At 42.0% G+C, this 25,884-nt stretch overlaps 1 protein-coding gene across 3 annotated transcripts in view; it reads left to right on the forward strand.

The window, feature by feature from the left end:
- The window catches only part of RB1CC1 (RB1 inducible coiled-coil 1), a 40,137-nt gene extending 29,210 nt beyond the window's left edge, over positions 1 to 10,927 (forward strand). For all 3 annotated transcript variants that reach the window (XM_055431657.2, XM_055431656.2, XM_088844469.1), the window contains 9 exons: positions 1,738 to 1,903; positions 2,455 to 2,563; positions 2,646 to 2,874; positions 3,437 to 3,491; positions 4,357 to 4,404; positions 5,594 to 5,652; positions 7,195 to 7,331; positions 9,194 to 9,264; positions 9,972 to 10,927. In XM_055431657.2, the coding sequence (XP_055287632.2) occupies positions 1,738 to 1,903; positions 2,455 to 2,563; positions 2,646 to 2,874; positions 3,437 to 3,491; positions 4,357 to 4,404; positions 5,594 to 5,652; positions 7,195 to 7,331; positions 9,194 to 9,264; positions 9,972 to 10,049 (952 nt within the window). In that variant the 3' untranslated portion in view covers positions 10,050 to 10,927. The remainder of the gene's footprint in view (positions 1 to 1,737; positions 1,904 to 2,454; positions 2,564 to 2,645; positions 2,875 to 3,436; positions 3,492 to 4,356; positions 4,405 to 5,593; positions 5,653 to 7,194; positions 7,332 to 9,193; positions 9,265 to 9,971) is intronic.
- Positions 10,928 to 25,884: the final 14,957 nt, after the last annotated feature.

Genomic DNA, 25,884 nt, shown 5'->3' on the forward strand with positions numbered 1-25,884 from the left:
CTTGTATTGACAAGCTGTGGGTTCTCATGGCTCATGCCCCTGATAGCTCACCCACTGTATCTTGCCCTGATAGCTCAAGTAATTGCTAATTCCTTTTCTTTTCTCTAATTTAAGAAATTAATTTATTTTTGGCCATGCCAGCACGTGTGAGATCTTAGTTCCCTGATCAGGGATCAAACCTGTGCTCTCTACTTTGGAAGCATGGAGTTTTAACCACTGGATTGCCAGGGACTTACTTTGTTTTTAACTTAAAAAATTTATTTTATTGACGCATAGTTGAAGTATAATCTGAAGCCCCATGGCTCAGACCATAAAGAATCTGCCTGCAGTGTTGGGAAGATCCCTTGGACGAGGGATTGGCTACCCACTCCAGCATTCTTGCCTGGAAAATTCCATGGATAGAGGAGCCTGGCGGGCTGCAGTCAATGGAGTCACAAAGAGTCGGACACAATTAACATTTTAATAGTTGATGTACATTGTTATCCTGATTTCTGCTATGTGGCAAAGTGATGCAGTTAAGCATATGTATATTCTTCTCCATTAAGGCGTATCCCAGGATATTGAATAGAGTTCCCTGTACAACAGGACCTTATTGCTTCTTCATCTTGAATATTACAGTAGTCCAGTTAGACTTGTGACCTGCCTCCCCCTCGCCTCTAACCTCATTCTCTTCCCTCTGCCCTGCCTACTTGCCTGGAACTTGGCTTTTTGTTTTCCACACAATAGTTGGCTTACCCTGTAACTGTAGGGGTACTTCTTCAAGGCGTGTCACTTAAAACCTGCACAAAGTAGATGTTAGGCAGACAGTATGAAGAGGTGCTCACAAGTAAGCCCTGAGTATGGCTTATTTTATCCTAAGTCTGTTTTCTTAGTGAGCTTCTTTATGAAGCCCGCCTGGCTCCATCTTGGTTCGTCAGTGACCTTGAATTGATGCTGCCTGTGATTTTTAATCCACCCCCTTCCCAGCCCCAAAGGAGAAACTTTGAAAAACATTGAAGTGTCCTTTTAAATTGAATAAATGTACATTTAAAACCCTCCACTGACTTGGTTGCTAGGATAGTGTGGAAATGTTTACAGTCTTTCTCCTGAGCCGGGGATATTTTAACACCTTGGATGAGATTATCTACTTCTTGACAAGCATTCCGATGTAGAGGATTGTGAGTTTGAAAGCAGATAAAATAACCAGCAGGTTAGGCTTGTGCTTTCTCGCCGACCCTCAACACCCCTTGGAGGTGAGCAAGTTCTGAGAGAAGTGACTCTGAATTCAGGCATATGTCAGTTTGCTATGTGTACACATTTAAGTTTCGCTTTAGTTTAAGGGTATCTATTCATTAGCTAACAAAATGAACCACAGCCTGTTTAAAAAATGAAAGCTCTTCAACAGATGTGTTCTGCAGGTGTATTTTTATTCAACTCTCAGTCCTGTGTCTGGCAGTTACAGGAAAGGTAAAACTAGAATTTGAAGCTGAACCCTTGAAGTATGTTGATTTTTATATTGACAGTGTTGCCTTTTGCTGTAGAAACTGATTATCCTGAATATCGGATATAACCACTCAGTCCCACTGCTGGGAGTATGTGATCTGTATTAGGCTTTTCCCTGGCATTTGTTTCTCTTCTGTTGGTGGATAAAAAGCGAGAGTTGACATAGAAAGATCTTTTAACACCAGTTAACTACTGTTAGGTTAAAATATCTGTAATACTGGGGAAAAAATGTAACACTGTATTTAATTTTTAAAGTCATGCCATGGAATCTACCAGAGAAGATTCTTCAAGCCTAGTTGCTGAACTTCAAGAAAAGCTCCAGGAAGAAAAAGCTAAGTTTCTAGAACAACTTGAAGAGCAGGAGAAAAGGAAGAATGAGGAGATGCAGAATGTTCGAACATCTTTGATTGCTGAGCAGCAGGTGTGTGGATTCCCGGACTGAGAAGGTTAACAAGTGTGTCTGTGTAACTGAGGTTTCTGCTGTCTTAAGTGTGACTTTTCCTACATTGATCCTGTTGGTATTTGCTAAGTATCTTCATATTTAAAAGCATTTTCTTTTTAATGGTCATTATTTCACATGAGTACTTCGAAAAGGAAACAGACCTAGTTTAGAAATGAAGAAATGTAAATTCTGTTCCTGACTTCCTGGCTTCTTCGCTGATCTTGTCAAAATCATTTAACGTCTTCACATCACATTAATTTTTGCCAATGAAAGTGTTTATACTACTACATAGATAATATTTGAGTTTTTTTTCCTCTAAGCTGTGAAGTTTTCTTCTAAATTGTGTGCTGTTAATTCTTATTCATGTGATGAGCTGGCATTTGTATTTAAAAGTAAATGTCACTTTGTGAATGATACTTTTCTTCTCCATGTTGAGACGTACCACCAGAAATAGATGTAGTGTGTTTTTTGTGTCTGTCACTGTGCTGTGCGTGCAGATCATGTGAGTGGTTCTCGTTCTGTTGTTCCAGACCAATTTCAACACCGTTTTAACAAGAGAGAAAATGAGGAAAGAAAACATAATCAATGATCTCAGTGATAAGCTCAAGAGCACAATGCAGCAGCAGGAGCGGGACAAAGGTGAGTGGGCCTCAGGAGCGTGGCATCTTTGGCTCTGATCGATGCGCGCCATGGGTAACCCTGTCCCCACCCCCGGCTACAGATTTGATCGAGTCCCTGTCAGAGGACCGCGCGCGTCTGCTGGAGGAGAAGAAGCGACTGGAGGAGGAGGTCAGCCGGCTGCGGGGTGGCGCCTTCATGCCCTCCCCGGGTGTGGCCGCAGCCCCGGAGTTGTATGGGGCCTGTGCGCCCGAGCCCCCAGTGGAGGCCCTGGACACCCTTGGTGAGGGGAGGCCAGACTCAGCCATGGAGACCAGCACGATGTCTGTCCAGTGAGTGCTCCGTCCTCCTGTTCAGGAATGGCCAGCCAGCACTGAGGGTGGGAGGGCTGGGCAGCCCTGGTGGTGACTGCAGCCTGCAGACCCGAGAGCTGGACCCGGTGGATTGTTTATGGCACAGCCTGTGTTAACATCACTGGTTATCTGTGGGAGCCCATATTGGCATGTTTCACAGGGTGCCTTGGTGTCCCTGCAGTATCCACGGATAGCCACGAAGGGCTGCCGGACTGGTGTCTGCAGGGGTTCCAGGGTTGAGCCCATAGCTTTGGGGAGCAGGGGTTACCAGAGGCTCAGGTGTGTTCATGGGGCTGAGGCCGTGGTGGTTGGAGTGGTTACTTTCACGTAAAATCTGAAATGAAAGTCATACAGGTGGAAGTAGAGAGGAGGAGCGTGGTTTCCCCAAGACTGTGGGTGCAGGGAGGAGGTAGTCATGTGAGGTGAGGGGGGTGTGGATTAGCGTTGCACAGTACACATGTCTCAGACCACCTCAGTGTGCATTCCGAGTATGTTACAGTTTTATTTGTCAGTATGGCTAAAGTAAGTCATTTTCTCTTAGAGAAAACGTCCACGTGCTCTCTGAAGAAAGACAGCGGATAATGCTGTTGGAACGAGTAAGTGTGTTTTGTCCATGTTGAAGCATAGTGGGTAAGGCCTTCACTCTGGATCACAGTGAAGTGACCTTACACGAGAACAGGCTTTGTTGTGTTTATATTAGATCTTTTTAATGGTTATTTTGTGGTTATTTTTGAGAAGCTCTGTCGGCTCTAATCATAGTGGCTGGTAACAGTTCAGGATTCAGCAACACAGTTTAAATGTGAATTCTCATTACTAATTTTCAAAAATTAAGTATTAAGTATTTTCCAAAATGGGGCAAAAATAGAATATGTGAATAATGAAGAAAAGTTAGGTTTTTTCTAGGGATTGATTGAGGTGAACAGGAAAAAATGGCAATAAGGGTTTCTTCTTAGTTGCAGACTTGCCTTTCTTTGTTCATAGAGCACTTTTCATTGCTTAGGCTTTGACGATTTTTAACAGTTTCTTTTGCTCTCCATACGATAACTGTCTGAGGATTCGGAGTCTGAACTGTGCAGACATGTGCTCTTGTTGCTCGGGTCTCCCCCGTGCTCTTGTTAGTGAAGGGTCATCACGTCTGCTTGCCTGTGTAACTGTGGGTCCCATCTCCTGGGCCACACCTCCTAACACAGCCTCTGGGGACAGATCTCGATAGTTAGTGTATATTCGCAAGTCCTTGAGGGCTTCTGATGCAGATTAAATTTTGAGAACACCTGACTTGTGGAAATATACCTAAAAATTATTCCAATTGCCTTTTATGCCAGTAAATAAAACAGTTGGAGAGACTCCCTAGAAAAGAATATCCCCAAGATCTTTTTATACTAGAGATCAGCATTAGTCCATTTTGTTTGGATTTGAGTATTTATGAGCATAAACCATGGTCTCTCTTTCTCTTCTCTGCAGACACTACAGTTGAAAGAAGAAGAGAACAAGCGGTTAAATCAGAGACTGGTAAGGTTTCTCGCCCAGTTGATCTTAACATTTAAACTGTTTGTGTCACATTTCATTATGAAGATCAGAAAGTTGTGTGGTTTGATTAATTCATTCCTGGTACGTTTCGTTGACTCATCAGTTTTACAAGTCAGTCTTATGTGCTTTAATAAAGCAGTTGCTTCATTTTTCATACTCTAATGATTACGATTTATGAGGAAGTGGGAGCAGTTTGAGGCCTGTGTTGAAAACCTTAAGGCACTGATTAGAGTGGAGTTATTTTAAAGTAAAGTGTCTTGTAAGGAGGCATCCAGTTTCTTGCGTGTGCCTGTCTTAACTCAAGCAGCAAAGCTTCCACGTTACTTCCGCAACTGCCAAACCGTCAGTCCTGAACTTATGACCGCAGCAGCTTTAAGGCTATTTGCTGTTTGTGTAAGTGAAGCAGATCCTTTCAGGAAGACATGGAGAAGTTGCTGCCACAGGGGCTCCCCATGTGCTCTGGGCTGCGTCCCTGGGGGAGGACAGTCTGCTTGGAGGGCGTCGTCACTGTGTCCACTGTGCTTCCAGAGCAGTGGGCAGTGCTCAGGACACTGTAGGTGTTTAAGTGTTTAAGTGTTCAGTGTTTAAGACGGAAAGCCATTTATCTGTCCTTGGTTCGTGTGACTAGAGTTGGGCCACTCTGCTTGGGAGGGTTAGGTGTCCCTGCCATCCTTTCTGACCCCCAGACCTTGGGACCCACGTCCCCTGTGTCAAGTAACAATGTGGGAAGTGGGCTGAAGCCCGACTGAGACCAGTTAGCCCCGCCCCCTTCCACTCGGGTGCTTGCCGGGGAGGTCGGTAGGCAGGCCTTTCCTGGGCTGCTGCTTGCTCAAAATCATGGGCTGTAAACTCTTATTGAAATCATCAGCTCCTTCCTTCTGGTATTTGTTAGGATTAAGTATCTGTTTATTGATGAAATAATTCTCTATCCAGTTTTTAATCCAGCCAAATTTTATTAAGATAGCATAAATAGAAGTGTAGGTGAATTTGTACACTGAGAGTAACTGTTAAGGAAAGGCATTGCATTAATGAAGCATGTGAGTTTGGGCCCTGAAAGCTGGGACGCAGACGGTGACCACACAGCATAGTGGAAGAGGTGTTTGCAATCAGGCCTAAAAAGTGCCGGGAGAGAACACTTGACTCTTGCAAGCTTTGAACTGTTCTCTTCCAGATGTCTCAGAGCATGTCTTCCGTATCCTCAAGGCATTCTGAGAAGATAGCCATTAGAGAGTAAGTATTGTGTTTGTGTTTCATGATCTTTTTTCTGTGAAAAAAATTACCAAATTGAATAGTACTGAATTGTTCATGAAAATGTGTTTCAGTGACTGTAACCCTTCAACCTCATTTTCATAAGCAGCGTGTTACACATTTATTCGTAATTAATATTTTTTTAATTGAAAAGCGAGGTTTTCCTGTATTATTTTGGGGACATTGTTGTGCCCAGTCGTGTCCGACTCTTTTTGACCCTTTGGACTGTAGTCCACCAGGCTCCTCTGTCCATGGGCTTTCCCACAACAAGAATATTGGATTCCTTCTCCAGGGGATCATCCCCACGCAGGGATCAAACCTAGGTCTCTTGTGTCTCCTGCATTGGGATTTGGGGACATTGGGATTGTATTGGAAGTCCTTCCTGTCCTAGCTTTAATTGTCACTTACATTGCATTCCTGAAGCCTCTTCAGTTGCTGCTACCTCTTTTAAATCCCTTTTACCACCTTCGTCTTTTTCATTTTAAATTGGAGACTCTTGGTTTTTTAAGTTGCAGTGTTTATTCTTTTTATTTCTCAGACTTTGTTTTATTGATATGCTACACATCAATAATGCACTGCTTAGCAGCACTGACTTAAAAAATAAGCAAGATTTTTTTGTCTGTAGTAGATCTGTCAACTGAATGTCTGGGTTGCTGACATTAAACTCAGTGATTTGAAAGGGCTGAGTGTATCTATCTTTCCCTACCAGCTGTCAAATCCCTACGTCAAGTCAAATCAACTTACAGTCTTTCAAAAAATGAGAGAGATGAGCTTAAAACAAAAATGCCATCTCTGAGAAGCCCACCTTCCCTTTTGAGGTGTTGTCTTCTGATGTTTGTCCAGAACATGTCTGGTCCTATTCTTTTAGGCAGGCAGTTAATTTTGAGATAAACAGTTAATGAAGGAAAGACTGTTATCTTTGTAGAGTTTCCCTAGTGATGTTAATGATTTATCAGGTTCAGGACCACTATTGTCTGAGATCCAGATTAACTTTGAACTGGTATTGCAAAGACAATTCTGAAGGACCCTGAGGAGACAGACAGACGCCATCTGAAACTCCAGGCCATCACACCTGGTCTTCTTACTACCTCTCCTTCCAGACTGAGGGGGCTCTCCTCAGAGCCTGGAGCAGCACTGTTGGACAATTAGCGCTTCCTCCTCACCGCGACTACTCGTTTGCTCCCCTCCATTTGTGTGCGTTGTTGTAAAATACTAGGTTTGGATGAGTACCTTCTTCCCGTAACTAGGTGAATTTGGGTATTCTTTTTCCTCCTCACCCAAGCTGTGTGTGTGTGTGTGTGGTTGTTTTCTTAACCAGTAGATTATGTTGGTCTCTGATAGTTGCTGGTGTTAGCCTTTGAACATATGTGTATGTCCAGCACTCCTATGAGCAGTCATGTAGCTGAGACATCTGCTGTTGCATTGATAACTGAACGTTGGTTGGGCCCTGCAGCGTCCATGAGCAGAGCGTTGAGGCGGGGTGATGGTGGCTTCTCAGGTGACTGAAGCTGCTCCTCTGCTCAGTTTCCAGGTGGGCGACCTGGTGCTCATCATCTTGGACGAGCGCCACGACAACTACGTGCTCTTCACGGTGAGCCCCACCCTGTACTTCCTGCACGCGGAGTCCCTGCCCGCCCTGGACCTCAGGCCGGGAGAGGGCGGTAAGTGTCACACTGAGACATAAACCCAGAGTGTGCTTGTCTAACTGTGTCAGAGTTACATAGGCAAGAGAGAGCTGTGCTTCCATCTGCTTTTTTGTTTGTTTTTATTTGGTCTGCATTATCCAGATTATTTTACTGGGTTCTGTTGACAGTTCAGCCTGAGTGCAGCTAATGCAGTCGGGCCAGTTATCTCATTCCCTGGCGACAGCAGGATTGTACTGTTAAAATGCTCATACCTATGTAAGCTTGAATATAATGTGCTCATTTGTTTATAAGGGCACTTTCCCTGTTTTTGTGAAAATAAATTCTTTTAAATTATAAAATGTCTCTTCTGTGCAACATATCATTCTGTGTTTCTACCTTGTTTTTCGTTATTAAACTTGTCAGTACTTTCATTTTCTTTTCAAAGCAATGAGCTTTGTTAAAATATACCAAGTTGTGGTTAGTATATTACAGTTATCTGGTACATTGACCTTTAAAAGAACTCAAAAAGAACATAATAGACACCCTGGAATACTTTGCCTAAATAGAAAGACTGTATCCATTTGGTTTGATGTTCCTGTTTGGTCTGGAGAATTCCATGGACTGTATAGTCCATGGGGTCACAAAGAGTCAGACACGACTGAGTGACTTTCACTTCACTCCACTTCCTGTTTGGAGTGGTCAGATGTCAGTTTTGAACTTGGCCACTGCCTCTGTGGCTGTTGTTGGTGGGTTATGTAGAGTGTAACCACAGAAAGTGAGACAAGATAGTTGCAGTTTAATTTACTAGTTTTGTACCTTGAAAACCATGAACTGAAGTTTTTCTTTCTTTTTTTTTTTTTTACGTTTTTTTTGACCAGGGTATTATGCCCTTGACCAGGGGTACTTGTCACTCCTTGGACTTTACTGTTAGACCAGGAGTCCCCAACCTCCGGGATCTAATGCCTGATGATCTCACGTGGAGCTGATACAGTAATAATAGAAATAAAGTGCACAATAAATGTAATGTGCTTGAATCATTCCGACACCATCTGCACCCCTGTCTGTAGAAAAATTGTCTACCACTAAACCAGTCCCTGGTGCCAAAAAAGGTTGGGGACTGCTGTGTTAGATGATTCTTTCCAGAAACCGTGACTTGTCTGTGGAGTGCTGTACTGGGCCTTAGAATAGACTCGCCATGTCCTGTGGCCCAGGGGTTCTTTGTGTCACATGGTGGCGTCTATGTGATTGTTTCTGATGGTTTATTCAGGAGATCTGTTAATTTACGTCTTGCCAAGTAATGTTTATAGAATAAAATCAGTTTTATCTTCTCTTGGGAATTTCAGAGGTTTTACTCTAAACATAAATTATTGGTCAAATACTTTTGTAATCAACTTTTTTTAACGACAACTTCGGATGAATTTTAAAAGAGAATGAGCTTGTATCTCAGCTTGTGACATGGGTTTTTTCATCATGTCTCCTTCCACACTTTTTTCCTTCCCTTCAGAAAAGTAGTCCCTTTAGATGTTCTTTCATTCTTAGGTATTTATTTTGCACTGACTACGTTGTGGTACCAAAAATAAAAATGCAGTGCTTTGCTTTGAACCTAGAAAATCAGCTTTATGCCTCTTTTCAGCCGCAGAACAGGTCATGTGTCTGCACTTACAGTAGGTGGCACTGCTGCGCTGCTTAGAATATCTGGATTTATTTGTTCCTGATTTGTACTGATTGTTTGCTTCTGATTGACTTACCATCTGCACTTAAAGTAAAATGAATCCAGTTTTGTTTTGTAAGTCATTTTGCATTTCTGTGATTTCACTTGGGAGAAGTTCTGGTAGTTTTGTTTTCATGAGTAATTATAATCGTACTTTCAAAAAGAAATTAATGATTTGATTCCATAGCTTCCGGTGCGTCTCGAAGACCGTGGGTCCTTGGAAAAGTGATGGAAAAGGAGTACTGCCAGGCCAAAAAGGTAAGCTACAGACCCAGGAGTTGAAAGAAGGTTCTCTGGCTGTGTCATGTAGAAGTCAGGAGCAGTGCTAGTCCTGGCCTTTCAGTTCACTTGAGTCAGGCCTTGAATTTCATGAATGTGAGTTTGCACCAGCAGTTTTGTGAATATTTGTGTTACTTGCCTTCTGAAAATAGAGCTAGATTACCAACAAACTGTCAACCTGTCTAGGAAAACTACAGCAAGTTACTGTTCTGTGTTGAGTTGCTGGTGCTTCTTGTGCAGTAAAGGAGCTGGTGATGAATCCGTCTGCTGGCAGAGCTGATGCGTCCTGACTCTCAGTGCCTCCCCACTGAGGAGAGACAAGTGAAGTGTTGCTGGCTCAGGATGCACCTGACCGTGATGTTGGCAGTGTCGGTGCTGTGGGCTCAGTGACCCCCAGTGAGCAGCTTCCCCACCCTCCTCTATGCCCCGTGTACCAGCAGGACTCAAGCCGGGTGGTGCTGGACTTTCTCTGATGCTCATAGTAATGACATACGGCTCACTTGGCACTGTATCTTTATCAGTGATCACCGACTCTTGCCTTAATATTAGTGGCTGAGTCTCCACTCATACGGGTAAGAGGTGGATGTCCTCTGATAAAGACCGCCCCCCGGTAATCCAGCTTTGAGTAGTGTGATGGGACAAAACTTAGGCACTTTGGTTTAATCACCCTTTTCTTTCTGTCTTAGGCACAAAACAGATTTAAAGTTCCTTTGGGGACAAAGTTTTACAGAGTGAAAGCTGTGTCATGGAATAAGAAAGTATAATTTGCGGAAGAAATTGAGACCTTCTGTGACGTTTTCCTGGTTTGTCCAACAGTGCTCTTTCATCACTCCAAAAACAGCAGGCCATCTTTTTATATAAAAGTCAACAGGACAATGTACTTCATTGGTGTATATCATTTACTTTTTACCTGGCTACACTTTAGGAACAATAAATTCATCAAAACTCTGAGCTGAATTAAAATGGTTTTGTTTTTTTCTACCCAAGTAACTCTAGAAATGGGGACCAAACTTGTTCATTTTCTCAAAGGGCATACCCTGTGCATTGTGGCCTACGATTAGCCATGCTAATTGCCTGTTACATATACATTAGCTTGAACTTAGATAGTCCATGTTAGTTACTGTACCAGCATTTGTCTTTTTGTGAAGCCAGTATCAGAAGACTTGCACTCTTTAACACATTCTTTATAAAATGTATACATTCTTCAGAACTATTTAAAGAGGAGTGTTCCTGCATGCAGATAATCATAATTTTATTTGCCTCTGTAGATTACTAAAGCAAACTGTTTCATTTATTTTTTTAAATGCCCTTTGATGTTTCAAAACAAAAAGGAACTCTAATTCGACTGACTGACTTTAAGATCAGGCATACCCACAGTCTTGAGAAACACTTTGAGCAGATGGTCGCCTGGGTCCTCCAAGGAGGCGTGTGCTGGGCGTGGTCTCCAAGTGGCAGACAGCCCCTCCCAACATTTTCTTATTCTGTTTAGAAGAATCATATCAACGAGGTCGTAATTCATGGTTCAGTTTCAGGAAAAGCATATTCATTGTACATTAACCATTTAGAGGTCATTTAAATAACAAAATGTTGTATTGTAAAAGACATGTAGAATTTTAAAACAATAAAGATTTGAACCTGTAAATGTGTGTGCCTTTTAAAGACGGAAACATTTTTAATATATTTGAGTGACTGCTGGGAAGTGTGAAAAACTTGTTCTGTATCATATCAAAGAGAAACATGTTTATTACAAAAATGTTCTTTAACTGTATGCTATGTAACAGGGTCAAACAGCCTTCTGTAGAGTAGAATTGTGTAAACCCGGTCTTCAAATAAATGCCGCGAACAGAGGTATTTAAGTGAGCTGCCTGAGTGGATTGAGACTTGTTTTAGGTTTATTGCTAGAGAACAATAATAAAATGGCTTTTTTTTTTTCAGAAAGTATTTAATTTCTTCATAAAATAAGTTAAATATTTTTTTAAATATGTATATCTAATAGTACAGAAAATGGAATAAACACCATAGTGTATAGAAAACTGAATTTGACAACATATTAATGAATAAATGGACAAATGATTTCACGTTTCTCTTCAGTCCTTCCATTGCATCCTCACGCAGACAGCGTCACCAGCAAAGAGCTCTGTGTAAGGGTGGGTCTGCTGAGCAGGTATTCTTGGGTCTGAGTGAGTCTGCCCGGTGGGCTTTTTTGACCAGATTTCAGTCATGCTGTGGAATGCAGGCTGAACCGATCTCTCCTGAGTGGCGCTCTTTAATGTCAACTTTTGTTGCTTATCATTTTTCTTATATCCTATTCTATATCCATGCTATCATTGGTTACCTATGCCTTCATAAAGCAAACAGAAAGTATGGTTTTCTTAGTTACAAAGAGGAGAAATGAAGCCTGATTGGGTTCTTAACTTTGGCTGGGTGAGGCCAGCCATGGCATCAGAGTGCCCAAGCTTCTGTCCCAGGTCTGAAAAGTCAAGCTGCATAAACTCTGAAACCCAGTTTTCTCGTGTATAAAGTGGTATAATAATAAGACCTACCTCAGAGGGTTATTTTAGAAAATTAAGTGGTGAAAATGATAAACGTAAAGGACTTTGAACAATTTCAGATAAACAGACTAAGTACTGAATAAACATTAACTATTATAAAGATTTCTTTGTCTAATCAGAACCTGCAAATTCACTATTCAAACTCAAATAGAAATGTAGCTTTATTGTAAGAATGAAAGTTTAAGTCACATTTAAATGCCAGTATATTTCAAGCACATAAGAATTATGTGGATAGTTTTATTTTTGCAAAGGTACCTGGATATACTAAGACCAGAATGAGCAAGAATTATACAAATTTTATTTTTATTAAAAGTCATCATGGTGTAAAACATGCATATGCTTTTTTAAAAAAAAATTAATATGCCCTTAAAGTGAAAAAAGTGAAAGTGTTAGTCACTCACTCATGTCTGACTCTCTGTGACACCATGGACTGTGTAGCCTGCCAGGCGAGTCTTCTGTCCATGGGATTTCTCAGGCACGAATACTGGAGTGGGTTGCCATTCCCTTCTCCAGGAGATCCTCCTGACCAGAGGATCGAACCTGGATCTTCCGCATTCCAGATTGATTCTTTACTGTCTGAGACACTAGGGAAGCCCTTAAACCGCTGTCCTGTTTTGCAGCTTTGCCAGGTACAGGTAATTTTACTTGTTTGGCCACTTTTATGTGCTAAGCTATTTGACTAAATTGGTATTTCTGGATAAAGCATTTTTATAATGTCGGTTTACTTTCTCATATGAAAGGAAGAGTAATTATTTTATAAGAACCTTTTCTGCTCTCATTCCTGTGTAGTACATTACTTTTTAATTGGTTAGCATTTGCGTTATCATGACTTCTTTTTAAATAGCCATTATAAGTGGGTGTTTTATGTGCATGTGGGGAATTTCTGTGTTTTTGTTGAAGAAATACCAGTTCAAGCACTTTGTCCATTTTTTTTCAGTTTTCTTTTCATTGTTGTAAGAGTTCTTCATATATACTGGATTCTACATTTATATGATTTATAATTTCTCCCATTTGGTAGGTCATCGTGTCAGTTTCTTGAAAATCTCCTTTGATGCACAACTAGAATGGCTCTGAAACCAGTTCTCACTTTGAGACTTTTGGGCTCTGTAGAAAGTGGAACCCACTACCACCACCACCACCACCACCCCTTACAGAGCCTGAGTTGCCTGTGTCTCTGTTGAACTGTTCCTGCAAAGGAACTGCTTCTCTATTTTCTCTCTCTTCCCAGGCACAACTGAAGGAAACCAATGGACACTTGCAAATGTTTCTTGGAAAACTTTCCTAGCCAAAAACACGTGTTTGTTAGTTTTGCCAGTTATTTTGCTACTAAAAGACGTAAGTCACCATCTTTCTGTCTTCCGTTCCGGTAGCAGTTTTTCTTTTCCAGCCTTCTCAGGCACTCCCTGTTCTCCCAGCCTTGTCAGGCAGCAGTGCCAGGGGCTCTGGGTTTTCTCAGGCAGCCCCTCACTTGGGCTGCTGGTTGCTGTGTCAGGTATTTGGTAACGCTCACCCAGAACAGTGGCTTAACGAAAGCATGGATTTGCTTCACGTGGGTGTGCTTACCTGGCAACTCACCTTGGGTTGGGAGCTCAGTAGCATTGCTCAGGTCATCCAGGTGCTTTGGTTCCTTTTATGTCCCGTCAGAGTACCCTGGTTTCTGAGCAGTGGCCACAGAATTCCTAAAAGTAGCAGGGGGCAGGCAGCAGAGTCAGAGGCTTAGAAGTCTTCACATCACTTCTACCAGTCTTTTTGTCATCCTGAGTCACTGAGCCAATCAACACAGGAGTAGCTGCATAGATATATAATAGCCACGTATATATGTATACATATATATAAATATATATATGTGTGTGTGCATGCACAGCTACTCCTGTGCTTCAAGTTGGGCCAATGACAAATATATATATAAATTTATGTTTTTATATACAGCCTTTAAAGCACCACATGTATGCTTTAAAAACAAGTATATATATATTTATGTAAGTGTATAAGTATAAAATATATATGTAACTATAAGTATAAATTCAAAGTATATACTTATTTATATACTTCAAAATAAGTATATATAGTATATAAATATATTTTGTAATATACAAAATAATATATGCTTATATATATACTCTACAAAAATAAGTATGTATCCACTTACATTAATAAATATATAGTGCTTAGTAACTCAGTCATGTCCGACTCTTTGTGACCCTTTGTACTGTAGCCTAGCAGGTTGCTCTGTCCATGGAATTTTCCAAGCAAGAATACTGGAATGGATTGCCATTTCCTTCTCCAGGAGGTTTTTCTGACCCGGGGATCGAACACAAGTCTCTTGTATTGCAAGCAGATTCGTTACATGCTGAGCCATCAGGAAGCCCAAAGTGTGTCTGTGTGTGTGTGTGTAGCTACTCCTGTGCTTCAGGTTGCAAGCAGATTCGTTACCTGCTGAGCCATCGGGAAGTGTGTGTGTGTGTGTGTGTGTAGCTATTCCTGTGCTTCAAGTCGGCTCAGTGACTTGGAGATATATATTTTTATATGCATGTATTTTATATACATACAATCTTTAAAGCATCACATGTATTTTTGAAGTTAGGACTGAAGTAGCTATTGGTCATTAATATTTAGGTGTAAATATCCTTGATTTTTTTTTAAAGCATGTGATTTTAAAATCTAATTTTCATAAATGTACCCTTTTACTTAGTAGTAATAACTGGGAAGCAGTTTAAACTGTTATTAATGTCCATTAGTTGACAGCTTTTATGTTAGCCATCCTCTTAGAATATAAACCAGCCACCTTGGCCAATTTGTGAGAACACTTTTCAGTTTACAGTGTTCATGGGTAAAATGGAAATTCAAATGGTTACTGGAGTATCGTTGGTGAGACACGCTATCAGCTGGAAGCTATGTGGTTTACAGACTTCTTAGGTGCTTCTGACGCTAGGGAGGTTGAGCCCCACCTGTTTGCTTGTGTCTTACCTTAAAATAGGTGAGGCTTCATAGCAGCTTCACTTCCAGTGTTGGCGGAAACAAGCCTCCATATGACAAAAGACACAATCAGTCCTCTCTAACGTACTTGTAGTGAAAAGTGTGTGTGTGTGTTTGTGTGCTGAAAATGCCGGGTGTGTGTGTATGTGTGTGTGCATGCGTGCTGAAAATGCTGGGCCATCAACACACTTTAACAGATGGGAAGATCTGCTGGAGGAGGAAATGGCAACCCACTCCAGTACTCTTGCCTTTGAAATCCCATGGACAGAGGAGCCTGATGGGCTACAATCCATGGGGTTGTGTAGGAGGTGGACACAACTTAGTGACTAAACAATAGCAACCCTTTCCCTTCAGAGCCAAGCACTAAGACCTACTAGAGGCAGGAATCCTCTACCTCACCATCACTAGGGTTTAAGGCAATTTAGGAAGTGTCAGCAGTTTAGGGAACTGACAAATGTCCAGTGTTGCTTCAGAGGGGTCTCTGCAGTGTTGTGTACCCTAATAGCACAGATGCTTCTCTGATGGTCTGATTCCAAACCCATGTTGGAATGCTTTTTTCTCAGGCTAGTTTAGAAATGCCCCCAACTAACTCCTGCACTGGCCGTAGTGAATAATTAATTTGGCTGTCACTTGTAATCTCTTTGGAATTCTGTTTGGCCAGTGAATGTCTCCTTAACCAGCCAGGCATCTTCCATGAGTTTGGTTTCCTAAAGAATGAGTTCTTAAGTGAACTGTTAGGGAACTGGAAAGCCTAATCTCACAAGCTTATATGATGCCTGAGTTTTCGGCAATATCAATCAAAATTTTAAGCTCCAGGCTTCTCTCTTCTTCCTCGCTATTTGGAAAGTATGGAGATGTCACCGCCTATGTATTAATAGGTACCACTTTTAAAACAAGTTATACATGGTTGGGAAAGGTTGGGGGCGGGAGGAGAAGGGGACGACAGAGAATGAGATGGCTGGATGGCATCACTGACTCTGTGGACATGAATTTGAGTGAACTCTGGGAGTTGGTGATGGACAGGGAGGCCTGGCGTGCTGTGATTCATGGGGCCGCAGAGAGTCGGACACTGAACTGAACTGAACTGATATATGGTCTATCTAAACCAGTCAATCCTAAAGGAAATCAACCCTGAATATTCATTGGAAGGACTCATCTGAAGCTGAAGCTCCAATACTTTGGCCACCTGATGCGATGAGCCGACTCATTGGAAAAGACCCTGACGCTGGGAATTGAAAGCAGGAGGAGAAGAGGGTGACAGAGGATGAGATGATTGGATGGTATGACCGACTCAATGGACATGAGTCTGAGCAAACTTTGGGAGATGGTGAAGGACAGGGGAGCCTGTCATGCTGCAGTTCATGTGGTTGCAAAGAGTAAGATACAACTTAGCAACAACAGCTCATGGTCAGCAAAAGTGCATACTTTCCCCTTTATTTTCATGCCACTGTACACTTAATTAGATCCTTTTTTAAAAAATACTTTTAATGATATTTATAAGGCATCTCAAAATATTTTTAAATTATGCACAATTGCTTTTAGTTCTATTTGGTAACAGCCATCTGCCTGGTAAGATTTTGAGTGTAAATGGCCATTGTCACAGAAGACAATGGCTCATTGCTCTTGCATGCTCCCATGTGTTCCTCAATGCTACAAGCTAAATCTGAGGGATACTCATGAAAATGTTATTTTTTAAAAAAGGATCTAACTGTCGTACTTGATATTCCACAAAGCATTGCTACATTGACCCATTATAACACGAGACACTGCGCACTCCTTGTAAGCAGAAGGCTTTCAAACTACGAAGTTTTGATTTATTGAAAAATTAACAGGCTGTTTACTGTCATCAGTGATCAGAGTATTAGCTGAGATAGCTGAGACTTCACAACATGAATGAAATGATAATTCCTAGTGAGTAGAGTGGGGCTTCCCATGTGGTGCAATAGTAAAGAATCTGCTTGCCAAGCAGGAAATGCAGGAGACGAATGTTCAATCCCTGGGTCAGGAAGATCCCCTGGAGACGGAAATGGCAACTCACTCCAGTATTCTTGCCTGGGAAATCCCATAATCAGAGGACACTGGTGGGCTGCAGTCCATGGGGTCACAGAATCGGACACTACTGAGCACACCCACAATGAATAGTGACTTGTGGATATAACGAATGTCGAAAAAGTTTCTTGACTTTCGAGCATAAATGCTGCCTTATTATTACTTGAACTATCACTTTCCTTCTGTTTAATACAAGTGTGTCAGTGTTGTTCTGTCTTCTAAATAACTTCTCACAAAGCTTTTTCCTAAGGGAAGTCCCTGGTGGTCCAGTGGTTAGGACTCCACTGCCAAGAGTGTGTGTTCAATCCTTGGTTGGGAGACAGAAATCTTGAAAGCCTTGAGGTATGGCAAAAAAAAGAAATCCATAGTCACAGTTCTTCCATGTTCATAAATAAAGGCAGAGAGCAGATGTGGTTCTGGTACAAAGCAAAACCCCTGCTGATTTGTGGTGGCAGAGTATACAGATGGTCCTTGATTTACAATGGTTCAACTTTTTTACTTCCCTGTGAAAGAGATATTCAGTAAAAGCCATATTTTGGATTCTGGATTTTGACCTGTATAAGAGACAGTGCAGACAGACCGTGTGTGAGCATAGGAATTGTCAGACAAGGAGTGTGTTGGCTGTTTCCTGCTTAGTGAGCCTCTTGTAACAGGAAGAACTGTCCTACTACAGGGAGTCTCAGTTAAATGCAGGGAGAAGAGGAAAAAAGAAATCCGTCATTTCACCATTAAAGCTGCACATACTGCTGAACCTACTCTGGAACTTGGCACATTCTGAGATGGACGTGGACATTTTCACAAGAAATGAAGTGTGAGTGACCCAGAACTTGCAGAAAATTGAACTTGATGAACTAGTTCCACTGGGTGCACCAGAGTAATTGTGAGCAATACTTGCATCATGCGATTTTATTTTTAGTTGTCATTTTACAAAGAGTACATGGAATTTTATTTCTTACAAATATTTACAGATATTTCACAAAATATATATGTCACAACCAAAATACATACAAATATTTCTTGTAGCTAATGTTGCCATTCACAAGCAAGAGCTTAAAGTGTGCTTTTCTAATTAAAAGGTAATTTGCAAACAGAGATAGCATGACTGTCTATAACACTATAGTAAATGCCAAGATTAAAGATAAACTGATGTAGTGATACTTTTACTCATAAAACACAGGAAAAGTTTAAATCACAGGTTATAGCACTAGCTGTTTTCTCTCTGAGGTCTCAAGACATTTTTACAGCATTTCTAGTGAAAGGGTTAGTCTGTTATGTCTGACTCTTTGCAAACCCATGGACTGTAGCCCACCAGGCCCCTCTGTCCATGGGATTCTCCAGGCTAGAGTACTGGACTGGGTTGTCATGTCATTCTCCAGGGGATCTTCCCAACCCAGGGATGGAACCCAGGTCTCCTGCATTGCAGGTGGATTTTTTTACCATCTGATCCACCACTATCAGGAATGCAGAAAATGAATTATGAATAATGCAAAATACAAGTTCCACAGGCATTCATGTAATTTCGCTTTGCTTTCTGGATATTGGGTGAAGGGACATATTAAGCTTTGTATTGTTTTTTTTTTTTTTTCTGTTAGAAAAAGTAGACGTAATAAAATTCATAATAAAAAATGCCTGCCAGCGCCTGACCTGGAGCTCACTGCCACCTTTGTCCTTATAAAGAGATGGAAAGTAAGTTGGGGAAAAGAATCCAAAGAATTCTACCAAAGCAAAAGCATTCATGTCTTCTCCTAAAAATAGCATCTTGGGAAATGCCTGTCTCTGGCCTCACAAATTCAGTCCTGGTTTCTGCTCACAGGATAAAGTGGAAAAGAAACAGAGTCCAGAAATAGACTCACATGTATACAGTCACCTGATTTACAACAAAGGCACCATTGCTGTTCAGTGCGGAAAGGATGGTCTTCTGTTTTAAGCTGTTTATTTTGTATTGTGGTGTAGCTGATTAGCAATGTTGTGATAGTTTCAGGTGCACAGCAACGGACTCAGTCATACATACACATGTATCCCATTCTTTCCCAAACTCCCCTCCCAGCCAGATGGCCACATAACATTGAGCAGAGTTCCCTGTGCTATACAGTAGGTCTTTATTGGTTATTCATTTTAAGTACAGCAGTGTGTACATATCCACCCCAAACTCCCTAACTATTCCATCCCCCAGGTAACTGTAAGTTCCTTCTCCAAGGCTGTGAGTGGTCTTGTTAATAAAAGATCCTGGATGGAAAATAGGTGCATTGTGGCCTTGACTGCAGATTATGCACAAAATCTATTTGAAGCATAAAAAACATATTTGAAACGGATCATAAAATTAAATGTAAAAGGCAAAACAAAACTTTTAGGAAAACTGCTATAGAAAAATATCCTTTTTTCTCCTCTGGGGAAGGAATAAAAAACCAGTTAAAAGACTGAGACATTGGATTTCATTGAAGCTAAGAACTACTGTTCATGGAAAAAACAAACAAAACTCTTAATTAGAGTAAAAAGGCAAGTCACAGACTGGGAGAAGGTATTTACAATATCTACATACAACAAAGGACTCATATCTAAATTATATAAAGAACTACAGATCAATTAAAAGAACAAACTGATGTAAAAGTTAACAAAAGACTTGATGGGATCATCACAAGAGGATAACCAATGGCCAGTAAGTGACTAATAAAGTGCTTAAATCATTAACCATCAGGAAAATGCAAGCCAAAACCACAATGAAGTGCCACTGCACACCCATTCCACTGGCTTAAATTGACTAAAAAATGTTGACAAAGAAGCGGGACAATTGGAACTCATACCCTGGCTCAGATCATGAATTCCTTATTGCAAAATTCAGACTTAAATTGAAGAAAGTAGGGAAAACTACTGGACCATTCAGGTATGACCTAAATCAAATCCCTTATGATTACACAATGGAAGTGACAAATAGATTCAAGGGATTAGATCTGATAGAGTGTCTGAAGAACTGTGGATGGAGATTCCTAACATTGTACAGGAGGTGGTGATCAAAACCATCCCCAAGAAAAAGAAATGCAAAAAGCAAAATGGTTGTCTGAGGAGGCCTTATAAATAGCTGAGAAAAGAGAAGTGAAAGGCAAAGGAGAAAAGGAAAGATATACCCATCTGAATGCAGAGTTCCAGGGAATAGCAAGGAGATGATAAGAAAACCTTCCTCAGTGATCAATACAAAGAAGTCGGTTCAGTTCAGTGGCTCAGCTGTGTCCTACTCTTTGCAACCCCATGGACTGCAGCATGTCAGGCTTCCCTGTCCATCACCAGCTCCCAGAGCTTGCTCAAACTCATGTCCATAGAGTCGGTGATGCCATCCAACCATCTCATCCTCTATCGTCCCCTTCTCCTGCCTTCAGTCTTTCCCAGCATCAGGGTGTTTTCCAGTGAGTCAGTTCTTTGGGTCGGGTGGCCAAAGTATTGGGACTTCAGCTTCATCATCAGTCCTTCCAATGAATATTAAGGACTGATTTCCTTTAGGACTGTTTTGATCGCCTTGCAGTCCAAGGGACTCTCAAGAGTCTTCTTCAACACCACAGTTCAAAAGCATCAATTCTTCAGTGCTCAGCTTCCTTTATGGTCCAACTCTCACATCCATACCTGACTATGGGAAAAACCATAGCTTTGACGAGATGAACGTTTGTTGACAAAGTAATGTCTCTGCTTTTTAAAATGCTGTCTAGGTTTGTCAGCTTTCCTTCCAGGGAGCAAACATCTTTTAATTTCATGACTGAAGTTACCGCTTCTCCATCTTTGGCTGCAAAGAATATAATCAATCTGATTTTGGTATTGACCATCTGGTGATGTCCATGTGTAGAGTCTTCTTTTGTGTTGTTGGAAGAGGGTGTTTGCTATGACCAGTGCGTTCTCTTGGCAAAACTCTATTAGTCTTTGCCCTGCTTCATTTTGTACTCCAAGGCCAAATTTGCCTGTTACTGTATCTCTTGACTTCTACTTATGCATTCCAGTCCCCTATAATGAAAAAGACATCTTTTGGGGGGTTTAGTTCTAGAAGGTCTTGTAGGTCTTCGTAGAAGTGTTCAACTTCTTCAGCATTACTGGTTGGGTCATAGACTTGGATTACTGTGATATTGAATGATTTGCCTTGGAAACGAACAGAGATCATTCTGTCATTTTTGAGATTGCACCAAGATTGCATTTTGGACTCCTTTTTTGACTATGAGCTACTCCATTTTTTTTAAGGGATACTTGCCCACAGTAGTAGATATAATGGTCATCTGAATTAACTTTACCCTTCCAGTCCATTTTAGTTCACTGATTCCTGAAATGTTGATGTTCACCCTCACCGTCTCTTTTTTGACCACTTCTAGCTTACCTTGATTCATGGACCTAACATTCTGGGTTCCTATACAATATTGCTCTTTACAGCATCGGACTTTACTTCCATCACTCATCACATCCACAACTGGGCATTGTTTTCACTTTGGTTCCACCTCTTCATTCTTTCTGGAGTTATTTCTCCACTTTTCTCCACTAGCATATTGGGCACCTACCGGCTGGGGGAGTTCATCCTTCAGTGTCATATCTTTTTGCCTTTTCATACTGTTCATGGGGTTCTCAAGGCAAGAATACTGAAGTGGTTTGCCATTCCCTTCACGTTTTTTCAGAACTCTCCACCATGACCCATCTGTCTTGGGTGGCCTTACACAGCATGGCTCATAGTTTCACTGAGTTAGACAAGCCTGTGGTCCATATGATCAGATTGGTTAGTTTTCTGTGATTGTGGTTTTCAGTCTGTCTGCCCTCTGATGGAGAAGGATAAGAGGCTTACAGAAGCTTCCTGATGGGAGAGACTGACTGTGGGGGAAAACTGGGTCTTGTTTTGATGGGCAGGGCCATGCTCAGTAAATCTTTAATCCAGTTTTCTTTTGATGGGTGGAGCCTGTTCCCTCCCTGTTGTTTGACCTGAGACCAAACAATGGCGGAGTTAATGAAGATAGTGGTGACCTCCCTCAAAAGGCCCCCTGCACGCACTGCCATACTCAGTGCTCCTGGCGTAGTAGCAGGCCACCACCGACCCACGCCGCCACCGGAGACTCCTGGACACTCACAGGCAAGTCTGGGTCAGTCTCTTGTGGGGTCACTGCTCCTTTCTCCTGGGTCCTGGTGCTCACAAGGTTTTGTTTGTGCCCTCCAAGAGTCTGTTTCCCCAGTCCTATGTAAGTTCTGTAATCAAAACCCATTGGCTCCAAAGTCGAATTCTCTGGGAGTTTACAGTCCTTTTGCCAGATTCCCAGCTTGGGAAATTTGTTATGGATCCTAGAACCTTCTTAACAGTGAGAGAATTCCTTTAGTATAATTGTTCTGCAGTTTGTGGGTCTTCTGCTTGGCGGCTCTGTGGTGGGGTTAATGGCGACCTCCAAGAGGGCTTATGCCACAGGCTGTGTGGCCAGATAGCTGCACCCAGAGCCCCTGCCCCTGTGGCAGGCCACTGCTGCCCTGTGCCTCCACAGGAGACTCAGACACAGGTCTGACCCCGTCTCTGTGTAATCTCCATGTCCTGGTGTGCACAAGATTTTGTTTGAGCCTTCCAAGCATCTCTGGAGGGTATGGGGTTTGATTCTCAATGTGATCTTGCCCCTTCTGCCATCTTGCTGGGCTTTCCCTTTGGCCTTGGATGTCGGGTATCTTTTTTTGGTGGGATCCAACATTATCCTGTTGATGGTGGTTTAGCAGTGAGTTGTAATTTTGGAGTTCTCACAGGAGAAGATGAGCACACATCCTTCCAGTAATGCAAGAAATAGATGGAAAACAACAGAATGGGGAAGACTAGAGATCTCTTCAAGAAAATTAGAGATACCAAGGGAACGTTTCATGCAAAGATGGGCACAATAAAGGACAGAAACGGTATGGGCCTAACAGAAGCAGAAGATATTAAGAAGAGGTGGCAAGAATACACAGAAGAGCTATACAAAAAAATGTTAATGACCCAGATAATCACGATGGTGTGATCACTCACTAGCGCCAGACATCCTGGAATCCAAAGTCAAGTGGGCCTTAGGAAGCAGTGTCACTATTAACAAAGCTAGTGGAGGTGATGGAATTCCAGCTGAGCTGTGTCAAATCCTGAAAGATGATGTGAAAGTGGTGCACTCAATATGCCAGCAAATCTGGGAAACTCAGCAGTGGCCACAGGACTGGAAAAGGTCAGTTTTCATTCCAATCCCAAGAAAAGCAATGCCAAAAAATTTTTAAACTACTGCACAATTGCACTCATCTCACACGCTAACAAAGTAATCCTCAAAATTCTCCAAGCCAGGCTTCAATGATACATGAACCGTGAACTTCCAGATGTTCAAGCTGGATTTAGAAAAGACAGAGGAACCAGAGGTCAAATTGCCAGCATCCGCTGGATCACAGAAAAAGCAAGAGAGTTCCAGAAAAACATCTACTTCTGCTTTATTGATTATGCCAAGCCTTTGACTGTGTGGATCACAACAAACTGTGGAAAATTCTTCAATAGATGGGAATACCACCTTACCTGCCTCCTGAGAAATTTGTGTGCAGGTCAAGAAGCAACAGTTGAACTGGACATGGAACAATGAACTGGTTCCAAATTGGGAAAGGAGTATGTCAAGGCTGTATATTGTCACCCTGCTTATTTAACTTATGTGCAGAGTGTATCATGTGAAATGTTGGGCTGGATGAAGCACAAGCTGGGATCAAGATTGCCAAGAGAAATATCAATAACCTCAGATAGGCAGATGATACCACTCTTATGGCAGAAAGCAAAAAGGAACTAAAGAGCCTCTTGATGAAAGTGAAAGAGGAAAGTGAAAGAGCCATCTTAAAACTCAACATTCAAACAACGAAGATCATGGCAGCTGGTCCCATCACTTCATGGCAAACAAATGGGGAAACAATGGAAACAGTGAGATAATTTATTTTCTTGGGCTCCAAAGTCACTGCAGATGGTGACTGTAGCCATGAGATTAAAAGATGCTTGCTCCTTGAAAGAAAAGTTATGACCCACCTAGACAGCATATTAAAAAGCAGGGACATTACTTTGTGGACAAATGTTCATCTAATCCAATCTATGGTTTTTCCAGTAGTCATGTATGAATGTGAGAGTTGGACCATAAAGAAAGCGGAGCGCTGAAGAATTGATGCTTTTGAACTGTGGTGTTGAAGAAGACTCTTGAGAGTCCTTTGGACTGCAAGAAAATGAAACCAGTCAATCCTAAAGGAAATCAGTCCTGAATATTCATTGGAAGGACTGATGATGAAGCTGAAGTCCCAGTACTTTGGCTTCCTGATTTGAAAAGAAGAGCCAACTCATTGGAAAAGACCCTGATGCTGGTAAAGATTAAAGGCAGGAGGAGAAGGGGATGACAGAGGACAAGATGGTTGGATGGCATCACTGACTCAATGGATATGAGTCTGAGCAAGCTCTGGGAGATGGTGAAGGACAGGGAATCCTGGTATGCTTCAGTCCATGGGGTCACAACTGAACAACAGCAACAGCCCTGTTGGGACAAGTGGGGAAGGGGTTTGAAAACATGGCAGGATCCTTTGAAAGTACACTCTTCCTTACTGCCATGGCAATCTCACACTTGTGTGTGTTAGTCACTCAGTCATGTCTGACTTTGAAACCCCATGGACTGTACCCCACCAGGCTCCTCTGTCCATGGGATTTCCCAGGCAAGAATACTGAAGTGGGTTGCCATTTCCTACCCCTGGGATCTTCGCAACCGAGGGATTGAACCTGGGTCTCCTGCATTGGCAGGCTGATATTACTGTCTGAGCCACCAGGGAAGCCCAATCTCACCCTTAGGATTTATCTGAGAATAATGAGTGTGTATGTTTATTCAAAGATGCACAAGATAATGTAAATAGATAAAAGCTGGAAACAATCAAAATGTTTTTTCAATAAACATTTTTCAACATTATCCATTTTTCAATAAAAAAATGGATAAATCAATAATGGTATATTCACACAGTAGTGGTGCTGGAGAAGACTCTTGAGAGTCCCTTGGACTGCAAGGAGATCCAACCAGTCCATTCTAAAGGAGATCAATCCTGGGTGTTCATTGGAAGGACTGATGCTAAAGCTGAAACTCCAATACTTTGGCCACCTCATGCGACAAGTCGACTCACTGGAAAAGACTCTGATGCTGGGAAGGATTGGGGGTGGGAGGAGATGGGGACGACCGAGAATGAGATGTCTGGATGGCATCACTGACTCTGTGGACATGAGTTTGAGTGAACTCCGGGAGTTGGTGATGGACAGGGAGGCCTGGCGTGCTGTGATTCATGGGGTCGTACAGAGTCGGACACGACTGAGCGACTGAACTGAACTGAACTGAACTGAACTGATGTGCCCTCCCGGGTGGGTCCTCTGTCCCAGGGGATTCTCCAAGCAACAGTACTGGAGTGGATTGCCATGCCCTCCTCCAGAGGATTTTCCCAACCTGGAGATTGAACCCGGGTCTCCCTCATTGCAAGTGGATTCTTTACTGTCTGAGCCCCAGGGAAGCTCAAGAATACTGCACTGGGTAGCCTACCCCTTCTCCAGGGGAACTTCCTGACCCAGGAATTGAACCAGGGTCTCCTGCATTGCAGGTGGATTCTTTACCAGCTGAGTTACCCAGGAAGCCCACAGTAGTATATTATGTAGCATCTTAAAAGAATGAGCTGTTGGTACACATAACATAAAGAAATACAGAAATAACAATGAATTTAAATGACAGATATAAAAGATTACATACTGAATGATTCCACTTAAATGAAGTTCAAGTATGACCAAATTAAAATATACACACTGCTTTATTTAAAAGGGATAGGATGACCATGTATCTCTGGATATACGCCCTGGAGTGGGATTGCTGGCTCCTGTGGTAACTGTATTTTTAGTTTTTAAGGAAGCAACCTCCATACTGTTCTCCACTGTGGTGGTACCAGTTTACATTCCCACCTACAGTGTAGAAGCCTTCCCTTTATCCTACCCCCTCTCCATCATTTACTGTCTTTAGACTTTTGGATGATGGCC

The sequence above is a fragment of the Moschus berezovskii genome, chromosome 16, assembly GCF_049115385.1.
Source record: "Moschus berezovskii isolate FMDL1 chromosome 16, NW_MosBer_1.0, whole genome shotgun sequence".
In the NCBI taxonomy this organism is placed as follows: Eukaryota; Metazoa; Chordata; class Mammalia; order Artiodactyla; family Moschidae; genus Moschus; species Moschus berezovskii.